The 21,143-nt window shown below is 46.5% G+C and overlaps 1 protein-coding gene and 2 long non-coding RNA genes across 3 annotated transcripts; 2 read left to right on the forward strand and 1 right to left on the reverse strand.

Moving 5' to 3' along the window:
* The first annotated feature begins 770 nt into the window (after positions 1 to 770).
* Positions 771 to 8,882, forward strand: LRRC55 (leucine rich repeat containing 55). The gene is made up of 3 exons (XM_019812422.3): positions 771 to 1,111; positions 2,010 to 3,550; positions 7,485 to 8,882. The coding sequence occupies exons 2-3, from the start codon at positions 2,830 to 2,832 to the stop codon at positions 7,718 to 7,720; spliced, it is 957 nt and encodes a 318-aa protein (XP_019667981.1). The 5' UTR covers positions 771 to 1,111; positions 2,010 to 2,829; the 3' UTR covers positions 7,721 to 8,882.
* A 128-nt stretch (positions 8,883 to 9,010) lies between these two features.
* On the reverse strand, positions 9,011 to 14,753 carry LOC123380611. Its single transcript, XR_006586626.1, has 3 exons — positions 14,647 to 14,753; positions 14,303 to 14,464; positions 9,011 to 9,637 (listed from the first exon to the last, which is right to left on the reverse strand). It is a non-coding gene; the product is annotated as an uncharacterized LOC123380611 (long non-coding RNA).
* Positions 14,754 to 14,875: 122 nt separating this feature from the next.
* LOC123380293 lies at positions 14,876 to 20,160 on the forward strand. Its single transcript, XR_006585814.1, has 3 exons — positions 14,876 to 14,953; positions 17,229 to 17,312; positions 19,564 to 20,160. It is a non-coding gene; the product is annotated as an uncharacterized LOC123380293 (long non-coding RNA).
* Positions 20,161 to 21,143: the final 983 nt, after the last annotated feature.

The raw sequence follows: 21,143 nt of genomic DNA on the forward strand, positions 1-21,143 counted from the left end.
CTAGAAACAGAGCTGAGTGTATCTGCGGCCCCAGGTACCCGACCTGGACCTGTCACTTTGCCTTTTGCCACCCAAAACTCTCTGAGCTTGTGGGGTCAGTAATGAGACAATGAACAAACACAGAGAAGGTCTCACCTTCTGTAATTGTCCCTGACAAGCCCTGAGCCAGTCCAGCCACCTGATACCTGGTGACCAAAATATCTTCAGCCCCAGGGAGACAGATGCTACATAGGGACTGAATGGATACATCCCATCAAGTGAGCAAACTTGTCACACGCACTTCTCTTCTTTCCTTCCATCCTTCTTCATGTCTTCATTGCCTTCCCCAGCTTCTCCCCCCTCCCCTCCAGAAGTTCCTTTCTCCATTCCAACCCCTGTCTATTTTCCCTTCTGGGCCCAATGCCAAATGCCCATAAGCAACCCCTCCCCCATCTCACGTTCTAGACCCTTGCTTTGTCCCCACTCCAGCCTCTCCCACAGGGCCCTTTTGCCCTCTCCCCCTGCCTGCCCCCTCTGCCTTCCTCCCTGCCCTGCCCCTGCCCCCTCCCCCTATGTCTCCCTTGCCCTGTTGCTGGGACCCAGGAGGTGGCTGTGGATTCTGCCACTGCCTCATTCTCTTCTCTCTCTTCTTGGTGGGGTCCATAGCCAGCTCTCCTGTTGCTCAGAGATGTGGAGGCAGTTGCTAAGAGACAGCGAAACGTCAGTACCTGGCCCTCGAGGAAAAAAGGGAGCGAAAAAGGGAGAGAGGAGGGGGAGAGAGGAAAGGAAGGCGGAGGGAGGGGAAGACCTGGCGGAAGCCTCATACCCCAGCAGCCTCAGCACCAGCTGAGTTTCGGGAAGAAGCATTCAGAGGATTCTGTGAACTTTCTTCTAAGCATCCTCTCTCAGATTCCCCGTTTGAGTAAAAGAAGGGGACTGGCCAGGCACCGGGAGCACAGGACAGGAAACCACAGAGGATGCTGCCCCGGGATCCAGGAGCCATGGAGAACGAGAAGCCGGGGGAGGGGAAGTGCCGGGGAGGCAATCTGTTCTGAAGCAGCAAGCGGGATTCCAGGATGAGGGAGGGAGACCCACGTCTGCTGCAGATTGATGGCTGTGTCCTTGGAACAGAGTAAGTGGGCTCCTGAGGGCCTATGGGAGTGCAAGGGGAGACCTTGGGGTTCAGAAAAATGGGTCTGGATAAAGGAGCTGGGTGATTTCCCAGTGGGCGGGATTGAGGCTAGAAGTGCTGGGAGGGGAGGCATTGCCGGACCGAGGGGGTTAGGGAGGACAAGTGAGGACAGCCAGGGGCCACGGAGGATGCGGGGGGCCACAGGGGATGCGGTGGACGGCAGAGCTGAGACACCGGGTATGTCATCGCTCTCTCTGCCTGACCAAATGTGGACGTGGGCTCACGCTGGGGAACAGAGAGCAGAGTGGGGTGTTTGTAGAAAGGGGGCTGGGATTAGGGGTGTGCAGGAGGGTGGATCACGGGGGGCGGGGGGGCGGACTGGAAAGGGGGTTCTGCAGTGCGTGTGCAGAAGGCAGTTGGACAGAAAACTGGGAGGTGTGAGCACAGGGCAGGGCAAAATGTGGGGAGATCACAGGAGAACAATGTGTGTGTGTGTGTGTGTGTGTGTGTGTGTGAATGAGAGAGAGAGAGAGAGAGGAGGGAGAAGGTAAGGGAGGGGGGGGGGAGTGCTAACCCTGTTTGAAAGGGGTATGCAAACAGCCAGCCTGGCTGTGTGCCTGTTTTAGGGAGTTGCCCAGGGGTGGGGTGTTTGGTGCTGAGGGGCAAGGCTGGGAGGAGAAGCGAATGCATCTCGCCCAGGACAGAACCCCGGGAGGAGGACAGGCAACCACAGTGTGAGGGTGGGGTCTGAGCCCAGCGCTGCCCACACCTGACACACAGCATGCAGAGAAAACGCTGTGGCTGGTGGCAGAGAAGAAGGGGGCCAGGGAACCTAGGAAGGACAGTAGGGAGGCGAGGGCACTGGAGATCTCCGCCTGAGTGCTTTCCTTGTTGACAGAGGGAATTCTGCCCCCGCCTGCTGAACGCAGAGCTGGGCTGGGAGAAAGGCACTGGCCGGGGAGAAGTCGCCAAAGCGGTCCTAGCTGATCTCCATCCTGCTTCTCCAGGACACATGGCTCTTTCCAGCCTTGGCAGCCGGCAGTGGGTGTCACTCAAGGTCCTCCCCAACCTGGGGGAAGAAGAGCCTCCTTGGGGATTTCAGTAGATGCTGAGGCTGACGACTCGGGCTTTCAGGAGGCCCATGGAGACCCACTCTGCCCCAGGCTCCCTTCCCAAAACACCCACCCCAGGACCCCCTTGGACTCGAGCCCCCTGGGCCACCAGAAGAAATGGCTTCTGAGACCTCAAATGCCGGAGACCCACATGCAGCCCTGGCCTCCTAATCGGTCCCAGATTCGGGACGGGGCTCCGGGTTTTTAGATGTGCCAGGACCTTCAACAGGCACAATCTATGTCCTTCACCCCCTCCACCACCTGTCCAACGTAATACAAGACAGGAAGCAGCCAGGGGTCATGGGTGAGAGGAACACAGACCCACAGGGACCCTTCCAGGACCTGCTAGCAGCTGGTCCAGCCCTAGCCTCAGTCCCTCACTCTCTCAAGCGTTGATCATCTTTTCAGGACCCTGTAGGACCTCGGCTGGATTTATTGCCCCCTCAGCTCCAAAGGGGACTTCCTGTGGATCTCACCTAGGGAGCCCTCTGGTGCTCAGAGGCTCCGGGGAAAGGCTTGAGCCATGATGCCACGTGCCCAGAAGCCCCACCTTCCGGGGCCCTGGCCCTGATGTAGCTGTCTTTCGGAGCCACCGACTCTTGATTCATGAACACAGCCCCGGCCCCAGTGGGCTCCCTTCAGCAGGGCGGTTGCCAGCTGCCTAAGATGGGTGACACCTGGTCCCAGCTGCCCTGGCCTGGGCCCCCCCACCCAGCTGTGCTGCTGGTCTCCCTCCTCTTGGCAGCCGGGGCCATGCGCTCGGATGCCGGCGCTAGCTGCCCAGTCCTCTGTACGTGCCATAACCAGGTGGTGGATTGCAGCAGCCAACGGCTGTTCTCCGTGCCCCCAGACCTGCCGATGGACACTCGCAACCTCAGCCTGGCCCACAACCGCATCACGGCCGTGCCGCCCGGCTACCTCACATGCTACATGGAGCTCCGGGTGTTGGATCTGCGTAACAACTCCTTGGTGGAGCTGCCCCCGGGCCTCTTCCTCCACGCCAAGCGCTTGGCACACCTGGATCTGAGCTACAACAACCTCAGCCACGTGCCGGCCGACATGTTCCAAGAAGCCCACGGCCTCGTGCACATCGACCTGAGCCACAACCCGTGGCTGCGCAGGGTGCACCCCCAAGCCTTCCAGGGCCTGGTGCAGCTCCGAGACCTGGACCTCAGCTACGGGGGCCTGGCCTTCCTCAGTCTCGAGGCCCTGGAGGGCCTGCCGGGGCTGGTGACCCTGCAGATCGGCGGCAACCCCTGGGTGTGCGGCTGCACCATGGAGCCCTTGTTGAAGTGGCTGCGGAACCGGATCCAGCGCTGCACGGCGGGTAAGGCGGGAGGGCGGGACTGGGCAGCAACGGGCACAGAGGGGCTTGTCTCCCTGCCAGCAAAGGATCCAAAGAACAGGGAGGGACTGACAGCTCTTAGCACCCGGTGCGTGCCCTGGTCTGGGCTGGCCTCTGTGCACACCAGCCCTGTCCCCCCCACAAGTATCATCCATTGAGTCCTTGCCCTGCTTGCTGGTGCCGTTCGCCAGTGAAACACACACCACCCTTGCATCTGCGGCACTTGGGACCTGCGGAGGCAGACAGATAGTAAATGAGAGTGTGCTGAGCTTTCGCCGTGACCTGAGAATTTGGCACGCGTTACCTCCCCCCATTTTGGTGACTCCCATTTTGCAGGTGAAGAAACTGAGCTCTAGAACAATGAAAAGACTTGCCCGGGGTCACTCATTTAGAAAGTAGCAGGGTCGTGGATAAAACCCAAGTTTATTTGACTCTTAAGCCCTGTTCTACTCTACCAGGCTGCTTTTTAAAGTATTCCAAGTGCTGGAAAAACTCAAAGAAACAGAAACAGGCAAACACTCTTTATTTTAGTACTTACTATCTGCCAGGACTTACTCTTATGCTTTATCCTAAACATATGTCATATTTAGCTCATCTCATCCTCAGAAGAACCATGATGAGATCCTTACACACGCTGTTCTATAGAGAAGGAAACCAAGGCACAGAGAGGGTCAGTAACTTGCCCAAAGCCACACAGCTGCTAAGTGTTGGAGTCAGCATTCAAACTCTGGCAGTCTGGCTGCCTTCTGGCTGTATCCTGAAGAGTCAGGTCCAAAGCTAACAGGAAGAGTCGGGGCCTGAGTTCTGGGCTGGCCAAAGGGCCTTAGCAGAGCTCTGCAAGGTTAGGGCATGGGGTGGCAGCTGAGAAGAAAAATGGATTTGGCGACTTAACCAATCAATCCCAATTGGGGGTGCACTGGGGACCGATGGAGACTGAATCACAGAGGTTGGATGGGCTCTGACCTCACCTGGAGGCAGGCAGTGCTCAGATGCGGCCCCCCGTCACCGGCTCTCTTGTGTGGCAGCACTGAGCCTTGGCATCAGCCCCCCTGCAGTAGAATGACGGGAAATAGCTGGGGGCACCATCTCAGGGGCTTTCCCAGAGCTTGGCTCAGCATGTGTTCCAAAAGAACGATGCTGAATGAGGTAGGAGGGAGAGGAAGACTGAGTGGGGAGCCCAGGACCAAAATAGTTTGGGGGAGGGGTGTGGGTCACGATTCCACTGTTTCTACACAGTTGTGGGAGGAAGTTCTCCGGGACCAAAATAGCTGGGGATGGAGATGGGACAATGCTAGGGGGCACGAGGGGGAGGCTGCCTAGAGCCATCTCCCCACCTGCTCACCCCTTGAAGGCTGCAAGCTAGCTGTCCCCTCTTTCCTGTGTACTAAGGACAGAAAGGGCACCCTGGTGCCACATGCACCTTCCACCTCCTGTGATCTCTGAGGCCCCTGCTCTCCTTCAGAAGAAGCACAGCCTCCTGGGGAGCAGGAGAGAGGTCCAAGATCCCATTTGGGCAGACTCATGACAGTGCAGATGAGGGACCCCAGCCCCAGAGAGGGAAAGTAACTGTCCATTGGCCACTAGGTTCCCCACTCTCCACCGAACAAGCTCTTCAGCACATCACATTCTCCAGGATATTTCCTCTTGGGCGCAAAGAACTTGCCAGCATAGGGAGGACCAGGCAATCATCTTCCTTTTGTCTTCTTTTTGTTCTCCTACAATTATCCATGGTTTTTGGACAAATCCCAACAGAGAGGGACAGAAGGGTGCCCTTGGGATATACTCAACCTCAAAACTGGCCCCTTGAATTACCCGAGGGCTTTATCAGCCCTCAGGGTCCCATCCTGAACTCCCCCAGGGTCCTGCCAGTTGTCCTCAGAGCCTCCTCTGCAGGGTCCATACCAATTGCCTTCAGTTTCCCCCACATTCCCTGACTTCACATTGTCTTGCCACCACCCCAGTCATGCACACAATAGACTTTGGAGTTATGCATCTTCCGGTTCTAAGAGGAGAGCCCTTAATGGTTAACTTCAGATGCCATCTTGTCCTGAGCAGGGTCTGGAGTGCTGTGCATGTGGCCAACAGGGACCCCTCCACGTGCACTACAGATTGCATCTTCTTCCCCAAACTGACTCCTCATTTCTAAGGAGAATGATGTTAATCCGTTTCTCAAAACGGGCAATCCAAATCCATCATTTTATTCTTTGCCCTCAAAAACTACAGAATGAATAAGCGTTTATGTACCACCTAATTTAGAAAACTTCTGCATATTGACTCTTAGACAATTTAGGTTGAATTATCCCCTTCTTATGGAGGAAGAGCATGAGAGCCAGAAAGGCAAAAAAACAAAAACAAAAACAAAAACAAAAACAAAAACAAAAAACCGACTTGCCCAAGGTGAGAGCTTAATTAATACTTATACCCTGAGCAAAGGGTTGACTGCCTGCTACAAAGCTGGTGCCTGGCAATGCAGGACAGAGCTTCCAACTGCACACCACTCTTACTTCCAAGGCAGAGTAAAATGAAACCATTGACAACCATGTGTTTGTACAAGTGACCCTGGAAGGGTGAGGTGGGACCATCAATGATGGAGAGAAAAGTAATCCCATTGAAGGAGAAGCTTCTCTTACAGAAGACTATCTAAAGAATATGACCCTCACTGACTTGTCCAGGGAGACCAGCCTAGGATACTAACAAAAGCACATGTTTACATAGTGCTTATTATCCGCCAAGGATATATTATTTATATATGTTAACTCACTGAGACCTCACTACAATCCTATGTTACAGATAGCATCATTATCATTATTTTACAGATGAAGAAAGCAAGACACAGAGGGGTTAAGTAAGTCACGCACAGTCACACAACTAGTGTGGGGTAGAGAGGGGATAGAACCCAGATCAATATCTCCAGAGTCCATACTCATAACCCTATACTCTACATCCCTGGAAAAGCCACATGGGATAGTAGAAAGACCCAATGCTTTCAAGTTGGACAGAGTCATTCATCCACACATCCACTTAACAAAGTTTCATTGAGCACTTACAGGGACAGGACCCTGTTCAGTGACTAGGAACACCATGGGAAGAACTTATATTCATGGAGGAGGAGACAGATAATAAAGAAACAGTGAGACAAGATAAATACAATGGAGAAAAATTAAGCAGAGCAGGAAAGTAGAGAAAGCCCAGAGAGAGGTGGTGTGGAGTTACTATGTTATATAGAATCATAAAGGAAAGGCTCATTAGTAAGGTGATACTTGAACAAAATCCCAAAGGAATAAGGGACTGAGCTGTGTCAAGATTCAGGGGAGAAGCACTCCCACACAGGACAAATGCAAAGGCACACCCTCTCCACCCTGAAAAGGGATGTGCTCAGGGTGATGGAAGAATGATCAAAATGTGTGTGTGGATGGAGCAAAGTGAACAAGGAGCAGAGGGAAAGAAGAGTCCTTGTAGCTCACAGTGAGGACCTTGGTTTTCATTCCATGGGAAGATAAGAAGTCAGGGGATGGTTTCAAGCACAGAGTAGTACATGATAGGACTTCAGGTGTCAAAGATACTCAGCCAACTGCATCAAGATGGTTTAAAGGCAGAAGCCCAGAAACTAGTTAGGAAGCTACTGTAAGAGATGAAAATGTCACAAGACAGCGGTAGATCTACCATCAGTAGTGACTATTGGACTTCAGGCAAGTGACTAAACTCTCTGAGCAGTGATCTCCACAACTTTAAAAACAGGTATAAAATATTTGATTCAAGGGTTGTTGAGGAGAGTAAAGAAGGTAAGTAAAATGTTTGACACATAGAAACTCAATAAAAGGACTCAACTTCTCTTGGGGGGAGGGGGGTGGTGGGAGACTCTCCATTCCACTCACTCTCCTCTGGCCCCTCACCTTTCCTGGGTTCTGTGTTGCAGATTCTCAACTGGCTGAGTGCCGGGGGCCCCCTGAAGTCGAGGGTGCCCCACTCTTCTCCCTCACTGAGGAGAGCTTCAAGGCCTGCCACCTGACTCTGACCCTGGATGATTATCTCTTCATTGCATTTGTGGGCTTCGTGGTCTCCATTGCCTCCGTGGTCACCAACTTCCTTCTGGGCATCACAGCCAACTGCTGCCACCGTTGGAGCAAGGCGAGTGAAGAGGAAGAGATTTGACGTGGGTGCCTAACATCTCTCATGCTGCTGGCCACCACCGCTTCTGACCACTGGACGCTGCTCACTCTGGCTCCATGGTACCCTGGCCACTTCATGACCCAAGCAAGGTCAGGAAACCACCTTTGTGCGAGCCTCGACTGTGGGCCAGACACTGTGCCAAATGGAAATGTCAGATGACTCTAACCTAGCCCCTGCCCTCTAGGCTCTTACCTCTAATAGAAGAGAGAGATTCAAAAACTATTCCCTATAAGACAATTTGTCAGCACTCTGAGCACATAGTTATGAAAGCCCAGAGGAGGGATCATCAATTGTGCCTAGGAAAGTCTAAAAGAATTACAAGAATGGAGGCAATTTGCAAACAGAGTTATCAAAAAATGTCTGCTTTGTCAAGTAGACAAAGAAAGGGGGACATAAGCAAATGACGGAGGCCAAAATATGCATGGTGTGTTGAGAACAGTGACCACTCCTCGTGACTTAAGTGTATAGAGCAGATGCGGCACAGGACCAAAACTTCCCTCTGACACCCAATCTTTCCACTCCTGGAGTTGCCCAACACTGCCTCCCGAAGAAGAGAACACCCCCATGCCAGCCTCCTAGGTCTCCTGCCAGGAGCTACAAGGTGAGACCACCTCATATTGACTGCCTCCCAAACTAAGTCCACCAAATGCAGCCTGCAAGTGAGGTCCCAGGTACTGAGCTGAGGGTGGACACTTTCGGTGTCCTTTCTCCTACCCTTGTCTCCTGCCTCTCACTTGAGCTTCAGCTTCAGAAGAGGGAAGCAGGAGGTCCAGCAATTGGGCAGCAAGAGTCTTGGCACCCCGGAACTCCTAATCTTGTGACTGTTCTTGCCACGGTGCTCCCACCAAAGGATCTCATCAAGAAAGTGCACTGTAGCACGAGGGTAGCCAGGACTGAAGGAATAGAAGGCCACCACAGTTGTGACCATAGGAGGATTTGCTCTTTCTTCTGACCAATTCACCCATTTAAGCATCAGGGTATGAGAGCTATTAATTAATTACCAAGCAGTTGCCAGTGTCAGGCACTGTGATAAGCTCTCTCCACAGACAATTCATTTTACTGCATACAACAATCTTCTGAGGTAAGCATTGTTGTTCCCATTGTACAGATGAGGAAATAAAGGTTCAGAGAGCATTCAAAGTCACATGTTGCTTAACAAGCAAAATAAAGTCTGTGTTCTTTCTACCCAATCCAAGCTGAGGAACATCACAGTTCCCTCTGAAGTTATATAAGTTTGAATTTGAGTAGTGCTGATGAATAAGTGCTCCCAACAAGGGCCAGGCACTCTTCGGGAGACTTTTAAATTTATTGACTTATTTATTTCAATTCTCACAGCAACACTGCCTGGTGGTTTTTATTATTCCCATTTTATAGATAAATTAAGTGTAGAGAGATGAGTATCTTACCCAAACTTATCCGGGTACACTCTAGAAGGAAGGTGATAGGCAGCTCTATTCAGGGAAACTGTCTAATCAGTCTGTCAAAAATCAAGTAACTTGATGTGTGAAGCTCTATTATCACCATTGTTGCCATCATCTCCAACTTTGCCATCAGCTTCGTCAGCTTCCACCCTGTTTTTGTTCAGCACTGGACAGCTCCTAAAATGCTGTGGCGTCATTCTTGACTTTTCACAACCCATTACTCTTATTTTACATATTGGAAAATAGAGACTCAAGAGCAGATGTGACTTGCCAAAGCAGTAAAGCTGGGACTCAACTCCAACTCGGTTCTCTCTTCAGCTTTCCCAGGTGTTTGGGAAAGAGAATGCCCAGGATGGCTGGGTAGTAGGGCCCTCGGATTCAGCAGCTATGAACGTCCAGTATGTCAGCTAAATAAAAGGCAGTAAAACCCAGCTCCTTCACAGATTTAGATGTTCTCACAGTAGAGCAATTGGAGCCTCTGAAACACAGGAGCAGCACAAATAGCACATGAATAAGAGTCATCTGCCTTGCAACGTGCAAATAACACATTAGAACTGGTGGCCTTGGTGGAAATCATGCAAAAAAGTTCTTTGGGAAACGAGAGATGAAGCTGTGCTAACCCCTCCTACTCAAGCCCTGCTGTGTTGTGTTGCAAGAGATACAATGGTTGCAGGAGAGATGGAGTGAGAACCTCAGCAGGACAGAGGAGGACATTAAGGCATAGTCCAACATGTTGGTAAGGCTGGCCAGGATGAAGGTTAAAAACAGGGGCTTTCTACCTAGCCCTCAGATCCAACAATTTTGCATCATCCCATCCTCCTAGGAAAGGAATAAAGAAAAATAACATGTCATCTTCCAAGAAGTCTTCCCTTACTCATGCTTCCTTGAGCTAGTCAACCAAAAGAGCGCCCAGAAACTTTGCTGGACCTGGGGTACTTGAACCTCGTATCTCACAACATCTGAGCAAGGCCCCCACTCCTGTGACATCTGGAGCAGAACTGTGCCTGCTCTCTTATTCCACTATGCCCAAGGACAGATGGACTGGGGCTGCTCTTTACCAATCAAGATAATAGCCTAATGTACTTGGGGTGAAACTTTTAGAAATAATAGTCTTGACACAAATAGTTAAACCTCCCATAGAGGGGCACCATATACATCTATTATAATCTCCTAGAGACTCTTATTTGGTGAAATATAGTTAATATATTTTAAGATATGTACCTTTTTTGCATAGAACTAGAACCAAACAAGATTCCAAATGCCCCTTGAATTCAAATGTCCTTTCTAATGAGATTATTTGGTCCCCGTTAATGGCACACCTTTCTGAGTAGGATACATGGCTTTTAAAGAACAGATTCCTCTCCAGCTACTAGAAGGTCCCCAGTTAACTAAAGCACAATGATAAAACTCCCTTACCGCCAAGGAATTCATTTCTCCCACCACCATCTTGCACAGGCAATCAGAAGCAAGCTTCTAGAAGCACATTTCTCTGGAGGTAATCTAACTGCCCAGTTGGAAATGTTCGCACAACCCTTCTGACCAAGAAACCATGATGGTATCCCTACAAGTCTTGAATAAGTTTTTCCAGACTAGTTAACAAGTAAATGTTGTGGTATCTTTGAGTCCATGTGTCTGTTCATGAGGTTCCATATATGTTGGGTATCTACTGATACGGGGACAACTTCTCTGGAACTTGAGTTCATTTCCCTGACATTACTCAACCATCTCTTTATTGCATCACTTGATACACTAATATGGAATCCCATTAGGGCTGGGTTAGGTATAGCTGCTCAGAAAAATATAAAAAGAGAAAAATATGTGGCTGAGGCAGCCCAGCCACAGCCTGACTGCTTCCTTCTGTTCTCTATCCTCATCACAGAGATTTGTCCTCATCACAGAATCTTCCTTCATGCTGGGTCTGAGGCTATCAAAGTTTAACTAACCAACAGAGCTGTGACAAAGTCTGGGCCATGAAAATTGTTTTTTAGAAAAGACCCCAATCTGCACCACACCACTCTGGACCAGTTGCTTCTGGTCACCCTCAGACAATCTCTCATCTGTTTCTCCATTCCTTTAGGGATTACCAGGGAATCCTGCAAAAATAGGTCCCCAGAGTTGCTACAGTTTGCTAGCTCCTCTCAAGGAAGATGGCATATGGAATTTGAACAAACCAAGAGAGGCATTTCTCTTCAACCATCAGGAAAGACCTACAACCTCCATTTTCCTTGTAGATGTCTTTGTTGATATTGCTCTGACATTCTTTTAAGCTCTGGAAGAGTATAAGGAGACATCTTTGCTCATCCCTCAGAAGAAAATTTTCCCAAAGCTAGAGAAACTTGTCTGCTCTACCCACCTCAGAAGGAGGCAAAAGGGAAGCGAAGGAGGCAAATTGCAAGGTCTTGTGTAAATCACCGCCATGTTTGCCACAGCTTTGGATAGAGAGCTCTGGATTCACTGAGCTCTCAGTTTTTCTAAGCACTGTCCTGTGGAATGCTGATGTCTGGGGGTGGGAGGGTTAGGGAGGGGTGGGGAAGGGGAAGATGCCAACCTTTGTATGGAGATGATTTTATAACCATGCACTTTTGTAACTGTGAAGAATTTTTCATAAATGTACATTAATAATAAAGAGTGTATAGTTTAACAAATTTTCTAAGGAGTTGTGAAGAGGAGGGAGAGGGAGGGAGGCAGGGAAAGAAAAAAAGAAAAAGAGGAACTAGGCAGAATCAAGAGAATGTGTGCCAAAATATACACACAAAAGGTCTATGGGGAGGGAGTAGATGGGAATAATTAGGAGATGTGCCAACCATGGAGGGGCATGTGTGGGAGTAGAAGGAACATCACAGAAGCATATTTCTACCAGGCAAAAAAGAATATGTGTGTGTCTGTATGCACACACCCCTGTGTGTAGGCATATTTTGGTGCCTGAAATTACACAAAGAAGAGAGCATATGTCTTATACATGTTGGTGTTTGCAGCTTGGGTCAACTATAAAACACGCCAAGGCAAGTGGGTGTGCCTACCTAATTAGCATCACTAAGGAGCATGTGCCAGGGAGATGGCCCACACCAGCTGTGTGCCCATAAAGACCCTAGCTCAGGCATACAGGTAAACCAGGCATTTAAATGCATGGTGTAAGGGTTGAATGATGATATCACTGGTATAGGTTCAGTTTCTGTTCTCATAGGCTAATAGAGAAGGGAAAGGATTCTTAACCACTTGGATCTTGCAAATGTTACCTACACACCTTTGGAAATGAGATGGTTGGATAGTGTACCCTGGGAAAAGGGACAGAAAAGAGGAGTAAAGTGTACTTTTATAAGTACAATGGCAGCCATTTTTTACTTAACACTCTAAAGAGGAAGTGGCTCTGAGCAGGAAGTTGATCCAAGCAGGAAGTGGATCTGAGCAAGAAGTGGATCCAAGCAGGAAATGGCTAGAGGCAGGAAGTGGTTCCTTCCACCAATAGGGATTTTCACCTTCCTGTATTCCCCCCACTCCAACTGCCACAGGGTATGGACAAATATTGCATTCAGAGAGTAAAGCCACTAACAGGAACACACATACTGACTCAGAACACTCAGACAGAAAGACAAAGAACATGCCCAGCCATAAGCGATGTTTTCCAAAGTAGATTGGAGAGATGCAAAACCTTTCTCTTAAAATTAAGTACTTAATAGAAACTATACTGAACAAGTACAAAATCAAACACAAGGGTCATGAAATAAGCAGATATCTCACAGAAGTCCAGAATTTGTATAATTTCTTCAGTGCTATCCCTCGTGCCAAGCATATACTTAGCAATCTATGATGTCAACAACAATGATAAAAGAAATTTATTGAGTACATGCTATGTGTCAGATGCTGTGCTGATCACTATACATGGATTGATTCACTTAATTCTCACAACAACCCAAGATAGGTAGTATTATTATACCTATTTACAGATAAGGGAACTGAGGCTCAGACATGCTAATATGTGTCTAAGATCACACAGCTAGTAAGTAGTAGATCTGGGTTTAGGCATTCAGTAATCCCTGGGGACTAACTGACTTTAGGGGACAAAAACACCGTAAGACATAGAGAAAATCCAGTCTCAATCAGAAGTGAGCTTTAGCCACAGAGATCCTCTGCAATTATCTGGTGAAAGAAAATTGGAGGTAATAGGTAACACCAAAACATATCTTGTATTTTTAATTGCATGTATCTTTGATTGCTGCATTAGTCAATGCTAATTGTGATAACAGGTGATCCCAAAACCTCAAAAGAAGAAAGGTTTGTTTTCTGGATTATTTAATTTAATGAAGCCTTATCTCTTGCTCATATCACATCCCAATGCATATAAAAGGTTCTGCCCCACATGGGTTATTCCTTCCTTCCAGTGGCTCCAGCATCCCTGAGGCCACAGAGCCTCCACTGCATCCTCTGCAATGGGGTGGATCTCAAGGGAGATTTTGGAGGGGTTAAGCTGGAAGTATTGTACATAATTCCAGTCATATTTCACTGGCCTGAACTCGGTCCCATGGCTCCATTTAACTTCAAAGGAGTACACTAGTAGGTAGCAAGAATCAAAGGAAACAGGGTTAGATAAAACCCATCTGCTCTCCCTATCACCTATCTCCCTATCACCATTTCCACATCCAGCTCAGAGCTCAGGATCAGCAATTTTGCGGTACTTTCCACTGGGCCTTTTTGTGGTCTGGTGTCCGTGCACTAAAAAGGAAAGTTACCTCCCACCCACTAACACCTACCAAATATACAACAGTGGCCCAAGGACAGCTTAACGGAAGATGAAAATCTTTGGAACGTGGGAAACAAAAACTCACAGTTGTCACATTCCATAGCAATTCTGAAATCCTGGTGGGAGAGCATTATGAAGGCCTCAGATCAAATTGCTTTATTAGTCGCTGGTTCTGCTTTCTGCTAAGAACTTCTTTGTCAGTCATTCTCTGTAGCTTCTGACTCTTCCCCTTGGAGAATCTCCCTTTTCCATTATCTACCATGGCCATATCTAAAGTGGGTACTGGGGAGCATGCACTCTTTAGGGCTTGCCCATCTTCTTCAACCACCCTCCCATTGATTTAGGTCTCAGTGGTCAAAATGGTCAAATTTTTGAATCCATGTTCATAGTTTCTTAGCAATTTACCTCTTACATTGGTAGGCCTTTATTCTATTTGCTTCAACTAAGTTCCAGGTTTCAGCACACACAAAAGTTCTTTCCTAAAGATATTTGCAAGCCCATCATGATTCCTTGCTTTCCCTTCCTCTTCCGTGGTGACCTCTCTTTTAATGGCAACCTTTGAATTATCTGAAACAATAGATAAGAACATTCATATTCTTAATTGTTTCGCCTTGGCGAAGTTACTTAAACTGAAAAATTTTAGTGGGCCTTGTTGCTGAAAGTCTTTTTCAATTTTATCTCTTATCACATAGGCCTAGAAACAGTTTTTCCAATTTAATCTCTTATCTTTTAAGTCTAGAAATAGTTACCCTTTCCGATTTTTTAATGCTCCAAATTTTTTATTCTTTCTCTTCCTTTTCATTTCAACTTACAAACTGCTTTAAAGTTACTTAAAACCTTACAGACCTGACTTGGATCAATTTGGACTGAGACCAAAAGTGTTTGAAGCACACAGACAATAATGCAACATGAACTCATAATAGGAATGAGCCTCCCCATTGAAATGGTCATCGTGATGACAGGTAAGGAAACTGTGAAAAAATATGACCAAGTTAAAGAGCTGGCCTATGGATTCAGAGTTCAGAATGTCTACCAGAAATCTTTGCTGTAGGACAGGTTTGTTGTTGGAGGGATAACAGGGAGTGATGGGAAAGAGCTACTGCCCACGGTGGTTAAGAGGCTATCCTCTTTCCGTTACTGGTCATTACCCCTAACCCACTCACCATGGAGGGCAGAGATCATAGTTTTAAAAAGCCACTATGAGGGGAACCTGGGTGGCTCAATTGGTCAAGTGTCCAACTCAATTTTGGCTCAGGTCATGATCTCCCAGCTTGTGAGTTTGAGCTCCACATCGGGTTCCATGCTGACAATGTGGAAGCTGCTGGGATTCTCTCTCTCTCTCCCCCTCTCTCTCTGCCCCTCCCCTGCTTGTGCTCTCTCTATCTCAAAATAAATAATTTTGTTAAAAAATAAAATAAAATAATTCGCCACTACAAAAGTGTTGTATAAAGAAAAAATATTATCCAATGTGTTCTCCCCTGCTTTACACTTAGCTCACAGAATCATTTGGGAGTACACAGCATGGAGTTCTAGAAAATATGTAACGTGGCTGATTTTTACAACACAGAGGGTTCTTTCCTCTTTTTTTTTTTAATTTACTTATTTAAATTCAAGTTAGTGTACAGCATAGTATTGGTTTCAGGAGTAGAACCCAGTGATTCATCTCTTCAACATAACACCCCATGCTCATCCCAACAGGTACCCTCTTTAATACCCAATCCCCCCACCCACATCCCCTCCAGCAACCCTCAGTTTGTTCTCTGTATTCAAGAGTCTCTTATGCTTTGCCTCCCTCTATGTTTTTATCTTATTTTTCCTTCACTTCCCCTATGTTCATCTGTTTTGTTTCTTAAATTCCACGTATGAGTTAAATCATATGATATTTGTCTTTTCCTGACTGGCTTATTTCATTTAGCATAATACCCTCTAGTTCCATACACGTTGCTGTAAGTGTCAAGATTTTATTCTTTTTCATCACTGAGTAGTATTCCATTGTATGTGTACCACATATTCTTTATCCATTAGTCAGTCGATGGATATTTGGGATTTTTCCATAATCTGGCTATCATTGATAGCGTTGCTATAAACATTGGGGTACATGTGCCCCTTTGAAGCAGCATTTTTGTATCCTTTGGATAAACACCTAGTACTACAATTGCTGGGTCATAGGGTAGTTCTATTTCTAGTTTTTTGAGGAACCTCCATACTGTTTTCCAGAGTGGCTGCACTAGTTTGCATTCCCACCAGCAGTGCAAAAGAGATCTTCTTTCTCCACATCCTCGCCAACATCTGCTGTTGCCTGATTTGTTAATGTGTGCCATTCTGACTGGTGTGAGGTGGTATCTCATGGTGGTTTTAATTTGTATTTCCCTGATGATGAGTGATGTTGAGCATTTTTTCATGTGTCAGTTGGCCATCTGGATGTCTTCTTTGGAGAAGTGTCTGTTCACGTCTTTTGCCCATTTCTTCACTGGATTATTTATTTTTTGGGTGTTGGCTTTGATAAGTTCTTTATAGATTTTGGATACTAACCATTTATCTGATGTGTCATTTGCAAATATCTTCTCATAAGTTCTATTTCTATAGCTGAGCCAGCATTCAAAATAGGTCCCTATATACATAAATAAAAAGCCCAAGCTATGGAAGTAGTTGATATAGGACTTTTAGCTGGTCAAGAGTTAGAGTCCCATATAAAGGAGCAGTTTACACCTTCATTCATTCAAAAATATTGATCGCACATCTCCATGTGCTAGGCACATGTTTCACATGCTGGGTATATGGTAATGAACAAGATAAAGTCCCTGCCCCTTGGTGCCTACTCTCTATATGGGGGTGGGGGTGGGAGGAGTTAGATCCAATGATAAACAAAAATAAATAAATAATTCCAGATAGTGACAATTGTTACAAAGAGAATAAAGCAGGAAGAGGGTTGGGGGATGAGGGTCCAGAAAAAGTGGGTCCAGATCAGATAAGTCCTAATGAACCCTGGTCAGACTTCATATTTAATGTAAATGCCATGGTAAACCATTGGAGGGTTTTAAGCAAGGGAATAACATGCTCTGATTACATTTTCAAAGGCTATTCTGGATGTTATGTGGGTAATGTTCAATAGTTGGGAAAGAATGTAAGCTAGGAACCAGGAAGGGGCCTTCTAAGTAGGCCTGGTTGGAAGATGTTCTAAGGGATACCAGTGTTGGTGATAGACAAGGAGACAAGTTAAGGATAGATTTTAGAGGCAGAGCCAGTGGGATTTGATGATGTACTGGATATGAGGACAGAGAACAAAAGAAGAATCAAGAATAACTCCTCATCTTTTTTTTTTTTCCTTCAGCTATAGCTATGCTCAGCAAGACCCAAGTAGCAGAAAGGCTGTCTTAATTCTATGAAAAAAAAGAATACCAACAGTCAACAACCAGTAAGTCAGAAAACCCTGATGAGTAAGTTGGAAGGAGGAGAGAGGAAGCAGATATACAAACAGATTCATAATGTCAGGAAACAGTCCAAACCTAAGAGCCCAGAGACAGAGTTAAAAAAAAAAATCTGAACATGCAGCGTTGCCTTAAATACTCCCTGTCACTCCCAGGGTCCCAGTGGATGTTAAACACAGCAATGGAGCTTCAGGGACTGAGTTCAAGCCGAAATAATCAGCAGCATTTTCAGAGTACAGATAGATTTGCATTCGCAGTGATGGGCTAGAGGCAAAGCCTCCAGAGTGATTTCCTAGAAGGAAAATATAAGACTCCCTCAGCTATAGACAAAGAAGCAAATCCAAAAAATGAATTCTATTTGAGATGGGCCCAGATATGTTTGAAATGGGAATATTGCATAGAATCGTATAAGGAAAAATGGGGACAAACAGCTTGTACTTGTCTTAGCCAAGGAATGAAATGGTGATGAGCTGGGCTTCTCAGTATGATGCTAATACTGTGAATGTTCATAATGCTGACTTTTGTGCATTTACATTGTACCACACATGCATCCAGCACATTACCTGCAATATCATGTTGGTGTCTCACTGGGAGAGAGCTGCTACTGACAAAGGGAGAGCAAAATAAAGAACATGGACTAGGGAGCCACACTGCCTAAGTTCCCATCCCAGTGCTGCCACTTGGTAGCCATGTGACCTTGAGCAGGCAACATCATCTCTTTGTGTCTGAATTTCTCTATTCATTTGAAGGGATAATGGTAGCCACCTCATAGTGTCTCTGGAAGGGTTAAATGAGTTCATGTATGTAAAAGGCTTAGAGGAATGCCTGGCACAGAGTGATATTCAATTTGTGAGAGTGACTACTGCTAGCTTCCCTCTTTTACAGAGAAAGAACTAGAAGCTGAGAGATGTTCAAGTAACTTGTCTAAATCACACAGCTGAAATGTGGCAAAGTCGAAGTGTTAATCCACACCTGCCCTCCCAGCCCAGTGTGCTAAACCACGGTCATATACTAGATAGGTCACAGTGGCCAGCTGTGACAACTAGTCTCCAAACATGGAACTCAGTGAGTCGTGCTTCACTTCAGTAGTTCATTCCCATGCTGAATCTGGGCTGGCTCTGTGATTCGATTTCACCAAGGGAAGGTAGCAGAAGGTAGCAGATGCTATGCCTGTTCCAGACCTAATCCTTAAAAGGACCTGACAGCTTCTGCTTGTGTGCTCTTGGGAGCCCTAAGCTTCTGTGGATTAAGTCTGATCCATGGAGACAGAGGGAAAATCCACATGGAGATACCACGTGGAGAGAAGAGAGACTCAGGCATTCCAGTGTGCCAGCTGAGCCCAGCTTTCTAGCCAATCCCTCCAGGCACCAGACATTTTCGTAAATCTGTCTCGAACATTCCAGCCCCAGACACCCTCTGAGCACAGCCCCAAGCAGAAACAGCAAAAAAACTGTCCAGCTAAACTTCAGGGATGACCACTGTTGAATTAATTAAACAAGAGGCCATTAGACTGAGGTGGCTTTAATGCCTTCGTCACCTACAAGAGCAAACCAAAACCTAAAGCCTGTAATGCCTCAAAGTTAAAAAATGAAGACCTAAGGACAACAAATCGCAAATAGCCAGCTACTCTTTCCCAAATAAGGTGACCACTGAAGCTGTAGTCACTCAAATAACTCTTTTGCTTTGCTTCTGTGCCTTCCCCTAACTCTTTCCAATTTGGCACTCCCCTAATCAAATTGACGTTTGCTCAAATAACCTCTTAGAATGTCTGATATGCCACAGTTTCTTTTTTAACACGACCAATTTATCATTTTAAGCCGCTTTGTTTAGGACTATTTGTTACAAAGCATCCACAACTGAAAGACTGCCCTATGAGGAAAAGATCTATAGAGGACAAAACTATGTCAGCAACATGAGCCTGAAACCCAGAGTGGCCTTTCCACCCCAAAAGCAAACTATGTAGAGGGTAGTAGCCCATGCTCCCAGATCTAACCACCCAAGTGCAACAGCACCCATAAGCTGTTGCCACTTACCAGCTGAATAAGTTACTCAATATTTCACTGACTCATTCTGTTCTCTGTATAATGGGGATGCCACCTGTCCCATAACACTGTAGTCGTGATTTAATGATCTAATCCCTATTAATGAGCTAAGAATCATGCCTGGCACCTTGTAAGAAATCGACAAAAGATTAGCCACTGCTGTTTTTTAATATTAAAAATATTATAATTATTCTAGATGTGATTAATTTGGCCAATGCAAGGAACACATGAAATCTTCAGTCCTAGTTTCCAACTTCTCCAAGAATAACACCACTGGAAACTTGCATCACTTTCCTTTGCTTTAGGCAATGCTAGTGCACCATACTGTAACGATCTATTAACAGAGTTTGACAAGGCCAACAGAAATTAATAAAGAGAAGAGTACAACCCATCTCCTACTGGTCTGGAAGCGTATTGACATCCCAAGCTACTACTGTGAAATGTCATTGAGAAATGTATCGTGGTAGCATGTTTTTCCCGAAAGGAAAAGTCATCTACAACTCAGATGCAAAGTGTTATGTGTCTCCTTCCGTGCAAAAAATTTCAAACCCTGTTCCACTCCACAATAGCAGAAGAATATTGAGCTCCCAGAAGTGATGCAGCAGCCAAAGGAAGCACAGATGCAAGCCCTGAGCCTGTGAATTACAGCGAGAACCAGCTGCAGTCACTATTGTGATGAACAGATAAGGGAGGTGCAATGTCTGCCTTACAAATAAAGGCACTTTCTAATGATTACTTTAAGCAAATGTTAAATCAAGAATTAAACCCCGGAGTGCCTGGTTGGCTCAATGGGTTGGGCGACCAACTTCGGCTCAGGTCATGATCCCATGGTGGTCCATGGGTTCGAGCCCCACATCAGGCTCTGTGCTGACAGCTCAGAGCCTGCAGCCTACTTCAGATTCTCTCTCTCTCTCTCTCTCTCTCTCTCTCTCTCTCTCTCTGCCTCTCCCCCTGTTTGTGCTCTTCTATCAAAAATGAATAAACATTAAAAATTAAAAAAAAAAAAAGAATAAAGCCCCTAAAGGAAAAACTAGACACTCCAATAGAGATCAGATCTCAAGAGATCTTCACTTTGGTGAAGTGGAACCAATCACTGATATTTGGGCCTGTTATATACCCTGTATTGCTTCATCAAAGATGTTTCACCAATTTGAAATCACTCCTTGTTCCAGTACGATGCTCCCCTTCTGTCATCTGTGATATATGGATTTCTGGAGTGCAGGAACCCTATCTCATTATTAGACTCTTGGGATCCTACTCTCCAGAGCTGGTAAAATGAAGGATACAGCCCACTCTCTGAATTCCTCCTTGAAGAACTTATTTATTTCTGTCCAAAAGTGCTACAAGTTACTCCAGGAGGCTGATAATTATAGAAGGCAGTTGCAGTGAAGAAGCAGCAACCCCAGGCTGAAATTCAACAAATATTGCTGAGGCCCCGGTGTGGGCAAGGCAATGTTAGGTACATGAAAGAATAACAAAAAGACCAAAGAGACCAGGATCCCTACTTCACCTTTTATCCACAGAGCCTAGCACAGGATGTACAGCAGCTTTTCAACAAATGTTTATGAAACCAAATTCATCTTGCTACCAACTCACAAGTCCATTTCCCTCTCCAGAGTTCAGATGTCACCTCTTGTTTGAAAAATTAAAAATAAATAAATAAAAGTGGGGGGTTAGAGCAGCACTTCTCAGTCTTCAGTGTGCACAATTCCCTGGGGATCTTGTTAAGGTGCAGATTCTACAGCAGCAGGCTTGGAAGGGCCTGGGAACTGCATT

The sequence above is a fragment of the Felis catus genome, chromosome D1 (assembly GCF_018350175.1).
Source record: "Felis catus isolate Fca126 chromosome D1, F.catus_Fca126_mat1.0, whole genome shotgun sequence".
Classification (NCBI taxonomy): Eukaryota; Metazoa; Chordata; class Mammalia; order Carnivora; family Felidae; genus Felis; species Felis catus.

Coding starts and splice junctions, on each gene's coding strand:
- LRRC55 (XM_019812422.3), top strand. CDS start 2,830: ATGAACACAGCCCCGGCCCCAGTGGGCTCCCTTCAGCAGGGCGGTTGC. Junction 3,551..7,484: donor GATCCAGCGCTGCACGGCGG/GTAAGGCGGGAG, acceptor TCTGTGTTGCAG/ATTCTCAACTGGCTGAGTGC.